At 38.9% G+C, this 14,129-nt stretch overlaps 1 protein-coding gene across 1 annotated transcript; it reads right to left on the reverse strand.

The window, feature by feature from the left end:
• Positions 1–6,290: 6,290 nt before the first annotated feature.
• Positions 6,291–13,617, reverse strand: LOC107043395 (malate dehydrogenase, mitochondrial). The gene is made up of 6 exons (XM_015264895.1): positions 13,452–13,617; positions 12,149–12,444; positions 10,140–10,397; positions 9,903–10,038; positions 7,956–8,158; positions 6,291–6,514 (listed from the first exon to the last, which is right to left on the reverse strand). Exons 1-6 carry the CDS (start codon positions 13,615–13,617, stop codon positions 6,386–6,388), a joined length of 1,188 nt encoding a protein of 395 aa, XP_015120381.1. The 3' UTR covers positions 6,291–6,385.
• Positions 13,618–14,129: the final 512 nt, after the last annotated feature.

Below are 14,129 nucleotides of genomic sequence, written 5' to 3' on the forward strand. Positions count from 1 at the left end.
CTACAAACTCTTTGCTACAAAATCTTCAAACAATTTGCTATCGATTGGTCATAAAATTTTTTGGCAAGAATGAAATAGAGGGGATAACGCCTTTTTTTTCAGGGGTGATTTTTCAAAAATTTATTTTAAAAAAAGTACTAACTAGCAAATGTTTTTTATTAGCTCGCAATTTTCTTCAAAACTACTTCAATAAGGAAAATAATAAAAATTTGGAATATCTATACATGAGGGGCTAATTGATCGGATCTGAAAAGTGAGTTTCCTCGATTTTTGCGGAAATATGAGTGTCGCCATCTGAGATAGTGGCGGTTTTNTTCTGCTTCCGAATGGAAGCATTGTAATCGTTCAAATTTAAATTTTCTATTTTTTATGTTACTAGATTAGTCCGCGCGCTGCACGGAGAGAAATTTCCTAGAAAAATTCTAGTACAAGTACTGGAAAAAATCACAATCCACCGGCTGTGAAAAATTCTAGTGCTGCTAAGGTAAAAATTCTTGGTATTTCTGGTAAAATTCCTGGAGATTTCTGGGAAATTTTCACAGAAATATGGGGAAAAATTCACACTTTCCCCAATAAAATTTCTAGTGCCGGCACTGGAATTTACAGCCTCATGTATAGACCTCGTGTAATCTACTGTTTACAATTTATTTCAGATTTTCATCTTCACAATTTGAGCGATGTTTATACTACTTTAATTTGAGGTCTTCAAAAATGTCAACTTCAGTATATGAAAGTCTCAACTTGCACAAATGTGGTTGCGAAATGTTGTTGTAGAAAATTGTACGGAACTGTCACGGAATTTTTCCAGAGCGTTCCGTAATTTTTATCTGAATCTCCTGTGAAAAATTACGATACCGTCACTTAAATTTTCTGAGTCGATTCCGTAATCGTAATTTTTACAGAACACTTCTCTCCGTGTGAGGCGTTGAGAAGGCTGAAATTGAAATCTCAAACTCTCATATTGCGACTTTCAAGACTCTCAACTTGACAACTTCAGGCTTCAAATGACGACTTTTGAAACTAAGACCTTTGAAATCGTGAAATGGGGTATTATTTTTTTGGGAGTGGCAACACTGCACAGGCCCCCCAATACGCCAACTCCATTGGAAAAACGAAAACACCCGGTGCCACTAGCCAGATGAACGATACGAAAAGAATTGATGTAGAACGGATAGGGTTGGCAAGCCACAGCGTTATCGCAATGGGTCTCAGACAGTGCATTAACTTCTTCTAAACGTAATACTCACTCCTTGACGCCTTCATGGAGACCAGCCGCTCCATAATCTCATCCTGACGCTGCATATTATGCCTAGAACACTTTCATCATAATCTGAAGGTGTGAAGTAGGTAAATGCCAGGAATGCGAACATTCGCTTTTATCAGAGTCGTTGGGGAGATTAAAAACGAGGGATTATAAGCTATTCCAGGCACAAAAGTGGAAATTTCCGCACGGATGGATGTAGCGAGCGTTCAACTCGATTTTTTTACAGATGAGTAATTGCGATATATTGTTAAGGGGTATCCCTCAGAGGAATCATTACGTTTAATCTACCAGGGATATCTCGTTATACTCCACGACTATAAACCAGTTGAGTTCGTTACGGGGACACAGTCGAATGAACTATGACGAGGAATTTTTTCTTTTTTTTGTTATGGGGGAGACAATGGGTGGAGGTGGGTGAAATCAGTGCCATTGCTCGGTGGAATGACGTAATGGGGGATGACTAGGGTTTTACTTTGGATTTTCAATGGTGGAGAACGTTCAGAGGTTGAGATAGAATGTGTGATAATGAGGTCTGTCAACATCCATTAGTGCCAAGGCCGAGGGTGTGTCCAGTTGTTTCATGAGTTCAATAGCCATTATTCCATTATGGATAATCTACAGGGAGAAAATATAAAATTAAAAATCGCACGGAGAGAAATTCCTTAGAACAATTCTTTTTCTAGTACTGGAAAAAATGCCAATCCACCGGCTGTGAAAAATTCGAGTGCTGTTAAGGCAAAATTTATACGAATGTGTGGTAAAATTTCCGGGGACTTCTGTGATTATTTTTCCCAATCGGATTTCGACTAATCAGAGCGCAGTATTTGAGGCTACCCGACAGTTTTATTTCGGATATTTTCTCTTGGCTTTTGAATGTTTCGCAATAGTTCTTCATTTTTTTACCTGAATATTTCGCAGTAACTCTTCAGTTTTTCGGCTCATTTCAGATAGAATCGCTAAAAGCCCTCGGGATTTTTTAACCTGCAAATCTTGACAACCTCCTTTGTTTGCAACGAAGCTATCGGGAAATACCCAAAAATTTTGAAGCTCTTGGGGTATTACTACTGAAAGTTTTATGTAAGAATGGGGAAAATTCACGTGCTCCTCAATCAATTTTCTAGTGTCGACACTGAAATTTTTTCCTGTCACTACAATTTTTGTAGAGAATTTCTCTCCGGGTATTATATGGACATACGTGATTGAAGAAATTTGGCGGCATTCCTGGAAAAAGACCTTCAATTCGATTTGAGGGGAAAAATCCATTGAATTCCTAATTTCTCGAAAAATTTAAGTAAAGTTCCAATTTCTTTATTGGCAGGACGACGGAAATTTCGCAATCAACATACTGATAGATTGATTAATTTATTCTGAACGAGATGCGTTAACTATTAACGAATGGTAGAGTTGAATATCACCAAATGAATATTCGTTAATAGTTAACGAATGGTTCTCTTCAAAAGTGAAAATCAAGTCAAACAAGGCTCCTTAAATATGCATTTGTTGACTATTAACGAATGAACATTTGGTGAGGCCGAATAGACCCTCGTCTCCAACCAAATCCATTCGTTAATAACTAATCGTTTCTATCAGCGCATGAATTTTCGAGGGAAAATCAATATTCACCCCCAAATTTTCTTGAACATTCAGAAAATCCCTCCAACATTCTTGGAAATTCTATAAAACTTCCTGATGATTAATCAATTTTTCCGGAAGAATTCAACTGAAATTTACAGTTCTCACGGATTTTCAATGACAAAATTCCTTGAAATTTCAGTAGACATGTTCGTCATCAAGAATTGCCCCGTAATCCCGCCGGAAAAAACCCATCCCGCCATTAATATTTCCGCTATACCCACCGGTCCCTAATGAACATCAAAATAAACATCCATTAAGGCCTAAAAAACCAGCAATACCGTATTACGCAGTCCTGCATTGACGTAACGGGTCTTCCTTGGACACCCACGCCATGTCCAGCGGTCCGATAATCACTCTGCAAAGAGGTACACAAACCTCATTCCCGCGGCGAGTACCGCACGACTACCGTGCCCCAATGGAGAAGCCAACGCCGGGTCATTGTGCATCGAGTATCCCCCCGCAAACACCCAATCCAATCACCCGTAATGAAATTTAATGTGCCTTGTCAATGGGATCCCAAACACCTCCTACTGTACACCATCGAGTAACCCGATCTACTCCCGCCGAGAAAAAACTAAATAAACCCCGGCTCGTTAAAATCCCCGGATATTTTGACCCAACCCCGCAACACTTCGCTCATTTTTAACATTCTATTCTCCGTAAACGCAAGAATTAAAAATATTGAGAAGTATTTTACAAATAAATAAATGGAAGCGAGGATTATCGCGAACGATAAAGTGTTCAGTCCCGTCAGAATGATAAATATCTTCCCGTACTTGAAAAAATAAAAGGAAAAATCATAATTTTTAATTCTCCCCGTCGAAGAGATTTCATGAACGAGAAGAAAAAAACCAACTCCACACGTAAGAGCATGAAATGCAGAAGTTTATGAACCCGCAGAGATCGCCAACAACTACAGATACCCATAATACACACACACGTGGGTCCTCGTAATTCGCAGGAGCGACGACGCGTGGCAGGCCGTCGATCGTGGCCGTGAGATCACCGCTCTGTGGTGCTGCGAAAGGCAGACGATGAAAATTCCACGGGTGCATTATGGTGTGTTATTCTTCGTGAGTGGGGTCTTTCGCCGCGCTCTCTCTCTCTCTCTCTCTCTCTTTCTCCCTCTCCTCTCTCTTTAACATTTTTTTCGCCTCTCGCCACGAGGGCGTTATTTATAGTTACCAGGCGGGATTACTCGTAACAACGAGAAAGAAGACACCCAAGAAACTAAATCGTGAATAAAGTCGAGCTGTTAATGCATTGAATGGATGAAAGGGGGAGATTGACCTCAACGAGGCGCCAGAGTTCCTCGCTAAATGTCTTTGATATATCGATACAGACGTGTAGGGTCTTGATATCTGCACGAGCGAGTTCCGGCCGAGATAACCCCACCTGGGGAGGAAGTTGAGGGACATTTGTCTTGGGGAGCCCGTGAAGTCGGCATGAAAAATTGGGAAAAATACGGTTTACCTTGAGTTCACCGCAGGACATCCAATGCAATTAATGTTAATACGCGTGATTGATCTCGGGCTTGAGGAGCTGGGCAACGCGGGCAATTAATACGCGGGAGGGTAATAACTCTTGGCGATGGGATTGTATGCTGTGTTGCCAGATATGTGGGTTTTTTCTTGAATTTTTTACGCGCAGAAAAATAGGTTTCAGAGCACAATTGCAGAATTTAAGAATTTTGTGCGCAGAAAAAAGGCGGAATTTCTCTGCAAGATGACTAGACTTTCCCAGTAATATCTCCCCATGCGAAAATTAAAACATTCTTTAATGTTTTCAAAACCCCTATGAAAAAACCGAAATAGCCTGCACTGTTAAAAATTTTTGTCTGAAATTTCCGATACACTCTTTGGAAATTTTTATCGAATTTAATTACCACTGAATATCAAATGGAAATGGAAAATTCAAAGAGAACTGTCAATTTCAGGTCCATTTTTCCCTGAAAATGAATAGAAAACCATAGAATTCCGGTAAATGTATTCTTGAATTTTCAGGACTGTGACACTGAATGCATTTTGGGGGACAAATCATGAAATTTCAGGGTTCACTGAAAATTCAATGTAATTTGGTACTGAGTATTCATATTAGATTGGAAATTCAAATAAATTGAATGAAATCGTAGATGAAACTGTCTTTGAAATTTAGTGCAAATTGCTTGGGTTCTTATTCAAGAAAACCGTCGACGATTCAACACAAAAAAATTACGATTATCAAATCGGAATTCATTATGTCCTGGTTATAATTTCTATTCCCGCTATCCCGGAAACATTCGAGAAAAATCTCAGTATTGGTCGACTCTCGTATTTAATCCCTCACTCTCCGGAGTCCGCAGCTGACACATTCCAGATCCGTAGGCCATTGAACCACTTCCTTCGACTGCCACTAGTGATTTGTTAAAAATAGCATTGGTTAAAGGGAAACATTTAACCCAGATTGGAAATGGAAATAATACTCGTATACTCCACAACGGAGGAGCCTAATTTTAACTTGCAATCGAAAAATAAAAAGTGACGTTAACGCAGGTGTGAAATTATCCGAGATCTTAATGCATGCAATGCAAGAAATGTGATGATGTGGTAGCTGTGAATGTTTATTATGCTACTTAGTTCTGATCCCCAAGGACGTGGAATTGGACTCGTTAAGCCCCGAAGATCCGAATCCAGTGATGTTAAGTGCCAGTGAGAATCGTCAGGACACTCCCAGGTTGCAATTTACGAATGAATGGGTTCTCTCAACCCAGGGGAGCTTAATTCTGCAAACCTGATTGCTATGGGCTCTCGGATACAAGGAATCCAGTAAATTATCGCGAAATTTTCTGGCTTTTTCATTAAAAAGTAGCCAAGTACCCACAAAAATTACTTCATTCATTCCAATTAAATAAACTTTATTTCAATCAATTCGATGGGTTTATTCAAATAACTTGCGATTAATTTTTATTCAAAGTTGAATTTGCTTTCTATTTGCTTTTTTATTCATCTCAAATCAATACGGAGGTCTGTTTTTTCGCCGATTCTATCGAAAAATTCCGCAACTTATCCGCACGAAAAAAAATCTATAGAAAAACCAATAGAATTCCATTTTTCTACACAACTTATTCTATTGAGGTATTTTCTATAGAAATTCCTGGGCGGTTGCGATTTTTTTGTTTGATTTTTCAAATTTCAAATGATTTTTCAAATTCATGTTGAGGAATTTTTTCTATGGAAAAAATTGCATAGAAAGTTGAAATTCTACAAATTGTTCACTAAAATATTTTCTATCGGACAGTTTATTGGTCCCACACTAAAAGAATTTTCTATCGATGTCGTTAAATTTTTCCAAGAAATTTTTTCATGCGCGCAAAACAAATTGCACTGCACATTTGACATCCACACCAGAGTAATTTGCATTTGCACCACATTTTTCTCGGCATGTACCACATTTGCAATCGCCTATCATTATAACAAAATATTTTTATTGAACTTCGTGATTGGTAATTTAAGAAGTTGAACAAGGTGAAGGACGCACACTGCTTATTCGCATATTACGCGACACCTCTTGATCACAATCATCATCATAAGTGGGGCACATTTCCGTGGAAGTGACACGTGGCCCAAGAGCGAGTGCCTGGAACAGAAAGGGTAAACAAGCTGACAAAGCAACTAAAATGATCCTCTCATTTGCTCAAATTCTTCTCGCCTTATCGTCCCCTCATTCCCCATTTCGAGGCTATGTATAGTTGATGGCGTTGAGTTGGGGATCACGTTGTGGCACGCGTCGGTTAATAACCCAGTATCGCTGATACTAATGAAAACATATGCGTGCGCGGGTGCAGTTTCATTAGAGTCTACGAAAGCAGACTCGTTTGTTTGCCCTAATATTTAATCTCAGATAACGCGTTCAGCAGTCTTGCGATCCTCAACTGCGCAGAGAATTTTCTTTTTAATTTTCAGGACCATGTCACTAATTTCCAGTGATATTTCACTGATTTTGAGGAATTTATGAATTATTGGTGATACTAGATACTGACTATAACAACCCTAATTTTTTTTTATCGTTATTTTACATCGCTTCGACCCGGTTAGGGTATACTGGGATTAAACAAACAAAAGATAGACTTAGATGATGATCAAGACTTTAAATGGTTAGATCGCACCATTCCACCCGGCCGGGATTTGAACTCGGAACCTTTCGCATGTGAGACAACGAACTTACCCACTGCGCCAAGCCACCGGGATAAAAACCCTAATTATTAGTGATTTCTATTAGTGGAATAAGGAACTTGCATGGAGCTGAGTTTTCTATAATTTCTCTGTTCTGAACATGAACAATTGTGCTGCTTACAACAACGAAATATTTGGCTAAAGAGGCGATAAATCTCATTCCATGATTTCATGATTTTTCCGTCCGAATGGAAGCGATTTCATGAATTTTCAGTCAGACTGAAAGAGTGACTGAAAATTTTCAATTGGAAAATTTTATGTCAGCACGCACGAAAAAATTTAGAAGAAGAATCTATCGAATTCGTTAGAAAATTCTATTGAATTTCTATTAAACTTTCTATTAGTTTTTGGCTGATTGTATTGACATGTTCAATAGAAAACATTCAGTAGAAAAAGTCAACAGAATTCGATTTTTCTATATAATTTGCTCGACTCAAATTTTCTAAGATTTTTCCATTCCATTTTTCTTTTTTTCTCATCAAGAATATTTAACGATAAAGCTTCGAAAATTTGAGCCGAGGAAATTCTGTAGAAAATATCTCAATAGAATAAGTTATATAGAACAATTGAATTGTATTGACTTTTTCTACTGAATAGTTTCTATTGAACATTTCAAACGGCCAAAAACTAAGAACAGTTCAGTAGAAATTCAATAGAATTTTCTAACGAATTTGGTAGGTTTTTCTATTGAATTTTTTCGTCCGTGAGCCGTCTTGTAAATTTAAGAATAGATCAGTGAAAATCAGTGACAACTCCCTGAAAATCAAAACTTTTTGTTCTGCGTGCTCCAACTTGTCCTTCACGCATCTATCACAAATTAAATTATGAAAACGGATAATTACTACCTCGCCGGTTCTGATAGAATTCTTGATAATTGGTATTGCATCCTCGAGTAGTTTGCACTCGTAGTTCGTCAGGGGGGGGATACCCAGATGCCTCTGTATTCCGTCAGGGCCGAGTTCAACTGGCGCCGTCAAGTACGTCACTTCCGGTAGCACGCAGGAACGCACATAGGCGCATTCCACAACACCACGCTGATCTTGGAGGCCTGATTGTAGTCAGCCATATAAGTTACCATAAAAGATAAATCAAATTGATATGAAGTCCTCATCTCCCTTGTCGCTCGTTAAAGATATCCAAGTGCTGTCGCGATTTTGCGAGGGATTTTGCTTCGGAATAGAATGTGAAGGAATTATGTTTTCAAAAAAGTCTGAACCAATGTGCGCAACAGTTTCTGTGCAGATTTCGGGTCGTGGACTCTTAGAAGAAAGCAACAAAAACATTTATTTTTCAAGCATTCCCTTTAACAATAATTATAAACATTATTCAAACTCTCAGAAATGTTATTCTGGAGGTTTCTTTTGTGAAATTCAAAAAATGGCCGAAACTGATAGAATTTTCTAGAAATTGCTATGAAAGTAGAAAATTTATCGCTTATAAATGATATATGAAAAGTACAAATTTTAAAATTTTTTAACTTAAAAGATTCCACACCACTTTGAAGTAAAGAATGAAATTAAGACCTCCAATGCTTAAATAATAAAATTTTTGTCTGCAATTTCTAGTACACTTCTTGAAAATTTCGATGCCATTATCGCACCAATTGACAGTAGGAGGGTCAATTGCTTCAGACAAAATTTCAAGGAATTTCGTAATTGAAAATCCAGAATTAGAAATCTCAGTTCAATTAGTCCATGGAATATTATAGAAATTAGGAGAATTCTTGTGAATTGAGCCTTGAATTTTCAATTAATTCTAAATTCTGCATAATTTAGAATAGAATAGTTGAGGAGTTATCGTTTTCCTGCTGCTCAAACGTTCAAAATCTCTTTGAATTCTTTATAAAATCTGGAATTTTATTGAATTTCCAAAATAAAAGTGATACGAAAGTACCACGTGACCCCAAATACTGCACTCTGATTAGCCAAAATGATAACTGAGGAAATTATCAGTGAAATCTGAAATTTCATGATTTTTCCTTTCAAATGGAAGCATTGTATTCATCAAATCCGAAATTTGCCATTTTTTGGCCTCAGGAGTTTGAATGGATTATTTTTAGACCATGTCCTGATGTATGTATAATTTTTTTAATGTATCCAATTGTGATTGAAAACATCCATCCCAATGTCATCTTGACCGAGTTCGATGATGAGATTAATTGCAACATCTGCTGTTGAAAATTTTTATTTTTAAACGAATATTCAAGGAAAGGCTAGAGATGTTAACGTTGGGACAATGTTGAATTCAAGGAATCATTGAATTCAATTTAAAATACATGTTCATATAAATTCCATTCGGAAGCAAATCGTTAACTTATTAGCAAAAATATATCGGCTATGTCGTGACGACAGCAATATCCCACTGGTTCTCCTTAAATCGAATTCAATTCAGTAGCGACGTGGTAAAACGGTACAAGTCAATTTTGACTATTGACCAGTTTTCAATGAATATCTCGGAATCTAAGGGAGATAGCAAAATTTTTGTCATAACCTTTTTAGTAGAGCCGATTGAGAGCCACAAGAAATCTAATTACGAAAATTTCGCTATCTCCCTTAGAGTCCGAAATATTCCTCAAAAACTCAACTGCGAGATCAGTCGACTTAAACTGTTTTCCCACTTCGCTACTAAATTTCACTCTCCTCCATCAACAGTCCATAAAGTTCCAATTTTCCCAATAGAACCACAAAAAACTGCAAACGTTAAAGAGAATTCCACCGAAAAAAAATACATCCAAAGCACGTGAACATCCGCACCTAAAAAATTAACTCCTGAAAACGAATGCTTCGCCTCACCTTTACACAGAGACATGCAGAATCTAGCAGCAGCAAATCCCATTGTCACGGACGCCTTTCCCATTCCCCCTCTGTACTCTTTCGTCACCTCCTCCTCCGCCATTCTAACAGCATGAGTGAGCTTGCTAATTTCTTCCTAAGAACTCATCAAGTCAACGACTAGTACAACAGCAAAAAATACCATTCTCTAATTGTCATAAATTTTCCCCACCCATTGGCAAACCCCATGCAACATACATTCGTGAATTCATTGCAGGGCTGCGTCTGTGAGAACAGTGGTACACGTGTCCTTGAGCAGGAGCCCCCAATGACAGGTACAACGAGACACTCCGGCTCAAACCCCAGAATCTCAGCGGCAAAGGTATTCGCACGTACGCAGTCCAGTGTCGTAATTCCGAATAAACGATTGTAATCAAAGATTCCGTATCTCTTGTACAATTCACCAGCCAGTGGGATGAGTTGGTTTATTGGACTCGTGGCAACTGCCACAAGGGCCTTAAAAAAAAGCGAAAGAATCGAGGAAAAAAGCCTTGTAATTTCTCAGAGATGTCTTTCTCGCTGGATTGCAAGAGATAAAAATGAGTTCGTAAAGAAACCCCGGGGATTTGTCGCGCCTTGTCTCCTTTGTTCGCGTTAATTCAGTGTTCACTCTCCCCTCAGCTCATCCTTCAACCCTCCCCCTTGTCCCTCCACCCCCGGCTCTTTTCAGAGTGTTAAATTAATGAAGACGCGTAACGAGACAAGGTCAACCACATCCGGCCACTCGCCATTGCACTCAAGTGCTAAAGGCAAATAGTTGTGTTACTCGGTTCAGCTCATTATTTAGCCCCACGGGAGGAGCCCCAGTGCAGCATTTACCCCGTTGAAAATATCACGTGTGCTAATCGAGGAGATTGAGACATTTTTAACCTTCCGGCCCGCGGGGAGGAAGTTATTGTACCCGGAGAGTAATGTTGAGGGAAAATTACGGCGGAACTCAGGTAATCACGAGGGCAATTCTGCTCCGACAGTAAACTTTTTTTTGGTGTCACGGGATCATGCGAAGGGGAAATGAAGAGTTTTCTTCGCTTGCTCGGAAAGTCTCGAGTTGGTAAATCAACACGGAGAGAAATATTCAATAAAAATTACGTATCTTCCGTAACTCCAGCGCGCAATGGGGTTGCAGGAAATTTTACAGAACTATCATGAAATTCTTCCAGCGCGTTCCGTAATTTTCACCTGAATCTCCTGTGAAAAATTATGATACCGTCACTTAAAGTTTCTGAGTCGAGTCCGTAATCGGTGAGCGAACTGTGAGTTTCGCAATTTTTACTGGACATTTCTCTCCGTGAAGAAAGTCGAATTCTTAAATTGAGAAGATCTGTTGTGAACTGCGGTTTTGAAGAATTTTTTGGCTGAAGTTTTTGGATCACTTTGGAAATTTTTATCAAGTAGCAATTTCAATGAAATTTGAAATTATTTTGTCGTGGAGAATTGCCATTTTCGTGAGAAAATCAATGGGAACTGTGAGTTTTAATTGAATTTTTCTATGAGAATTGATCAGATTTTCAGTTGATTGATGTTACTGAAAGTGTTGTACTTTTAATAGCAAAGCAGTTATGGATTACTTCGCGATAGAATTATTATGATTTTAAAGATATTTAGAAAGATGCTTGAAACATGAGTAAACACTTTTTAGAGTAGAAAAAATGATCAATTTACAAACGAAAATGTTGTTAATTAAACAACATAAATGTTCTGAAATAAAAAACCTAGATTCCCCGAGACTGCGGATCATTTTACGTACAATTTTGTTAACTTTAATAAGAAAGTAGTGAAAATCGGACCTTCATGTCTGACTCTTAATGAAAAATCTCCTTGGAACAAGTGCCTAGTAATTTCCCATATTTTCAGGATTTTTTTCATAGAATTTGGGTGAATTCATGTAGATATATTCTTAAATTCTCAATTAATTAAAAATCCAGTATAATTTGAAATTTCATTATCCCTTTCCAATGTCGCGGGCCAACTTACGCCGCGACGTTTCTGCGCAATGAAATTTCTACTAGCGATGCAATCATATGAGCTAGAATTTTTTTTCGGCCATTTGGCGAACGATATTGTTTGTCATAATGACCGTAGGCAGGGATTCACGAATGCGCCGAAAAGACAACAAGAAGAAATTACTGAAAACTAGGACTTCGTGTCTGACTCTTATGGGAAACTCTCCTTAAAATAAGTGGAAATGTCAGATATTGTTGCCTCACCCTCGGCGAATGCTTAATAACGCTCAAGACATAATAAGCCAATATCTCCGCGTTCGGCATCAGAATATCTTTATGATCCTTCCCATCAGGCGATGGCAGGCCCGCCGTAATCACCACAATCTTCGAATCCTCCAGAACAGATTTGAGCCCCTCCTCCCCAGGCAACCCTGTGGAAACCCTGCACTTCGTGTCCACGTGATTCAATTCCATGCCCACGTGGCACACCGGTGTCACATCGTAGAGCGCCAACTCGTCAATCAACGAGCAGTGTTTGAGAAAAAATGACAGAGCATTGCCTTTAGAATAAGAGAATACATAAACATCAGAGAGAACTGAGAAAAATAATTAGCTCTGCCGAAAAACTATATCAACACCTTAATAACGGACAAACGTAGGGGAGAGCGGGGCAAAGCGGGGTGGCCGGGGCATAGTGGGGTACAGAAAGAAAAGGCCAAAATTAAGAAATTCAAGGGGTTGATGAGGGGTCGATCAGGGATCAAGCTGGGGAAAAGTAGACCATAACACTTCTAATTTGATGAGAAAAATAATTTGTAACGTGAATGATTTATTTAGTCAATTTTATTTTTCCTTTCAACTGAGTTGTGGACTTGACAGGTTAAACATCCTTAAACCGTTAGAAAACAATAAGGTAAAATCTCTAGGAATTTCTGTGAAAATTTCATATAAGAATGGGAAGAAATTTACGTATTACAGTAGTTACTCCCAAACATTTCAGCCTCTGGGGCCAGAACTCAAGGAATTAAATCTTCGGAGAGCTTTACTCTTCCGCTGGAGGCGGAGCTAGGAAAGAGAAAAACAGAGAGAAAGAATCTGCCTGTTTCACTCTCACACGCCGTGAGTAATGTTACTGCGCAGTTCCGTCGCGCAGAGGGACACACAGATTTACCCAAACACATTTACATTGTCGATGGTGAGGGAAGTCAACCTCTCCGACTGAAATATTAGGGAACCGAAATGTTAGGGAGTAACCACTGTACTCAATAAAATTTTCAGTTCCGGCATTGGATTTTTTCCATGGCCGTCACTTTGCGCCCTTCTCTCGTGCTAATACTCAAAATTGTCCAGAGGATTCCTCTCCGTAGACGAGAACAATTACTACTACGAAAATTACTATATTTTGGTGGGAACTTTCTTTTTTGTCCACAAGTAAATTGATTCAACACGACAAAAGATCTCTCCAGGGAACCCCAATTTTTCGAAAGAACTAATTTTTTCTCTCACTGAACACTAATTACGCAGAACCGTTACAACGATTATAATAAAATAATTATAAAATACCCACCGGTTCTTCCGCCAGCCCCGAGAACCGCAACCTTCATGGATTTCGATTTAACCGTCTGGGTTAACCCAAAAAAACGCCGACTCAATTCGAAATATTTCATTGAACTGGAGAATCCGTGGGTACACGCGGATCTCCGTAAAGTGGCGCATGTGATGGGCAAAAACATCCTAACATTTTTTTGTGGTGTGAGATCCTCCGGTTAAACGCGTTTTAATTTCGCTCGTCTGTCAACGTGACAACGGAATTTACCAGAAACAAGTGAATTCCTCGCGGAAGACTTATGGTTTTCTTCAATGTAACGAATATCCAGCTTGAATTCACCGGCACGTGACCCCATTTATCGCATCATTCTCTTTATTCTCTTTGAAGTCTTCTTCGGGATTTTAAACCCAATGTTCACGGCCTTGATAGTGAGCGCTGAATGTTGGAGGTCCCCTGGCTGTAGTTCCGTCTCCAGAAGTCTCGTTGAGCGTTCCAAAGAAGTTGAAATACATCTCAACATTGTTGCAGAACGATATAGCATTACCAACGGTCTTGCATTCCAGGGATTACGGGGCCACTGCCATCAAGTCAAGAAAACACTGGTCAAATGCACCGGGCTGACTTCCCGGAGACATTTTAACGACAATTGTACATATAATAGAGAGAGAGAGAGAGGAAGGAATGGGCTTCAATGGG

This window comes from Diachasma alloeum, unplaced genomic scaffold (genome assembly GCF_001412515.2).
Source record: "Diachasma alloeum isolate Michigan unplaced genomic scaffold, Dall2.0 Dall_scaffold_00179, whole genome shotgun sequence".
NCBI classification, from domain to species: Eukaryota; Metazoa; Arthropoda; class Insecta; order Hymenoptera; family Braconidae; genus Diachasma; species Diachasma alloeum.

Excerpts from the sequence above, each read along its gene's own strand:
- LOC107043395 (XM_015264895.1), bottom strand. The coding sequence starts at position 13,617 with ATGTTTTTGCCCATCACATGCGCCACTTTACGGAGATCCGCGTGTACC. Across the intron at positions 8,159-9,902 it reads CTGCATGTCTCTGTGTAAAG|GCCTCCAAGATCAGCGTGGT; the intron begins GTGAGGCGAAGC and ends GACTACAATCAG. Across the intron at positions 6,515-7,955 it reads ATTCTATCAGAACCGGCGAG|GCACTCGCTCTTGGGCCACG; the intron begins GTAGTAATTATC and ends TTTCTGTTCCAG.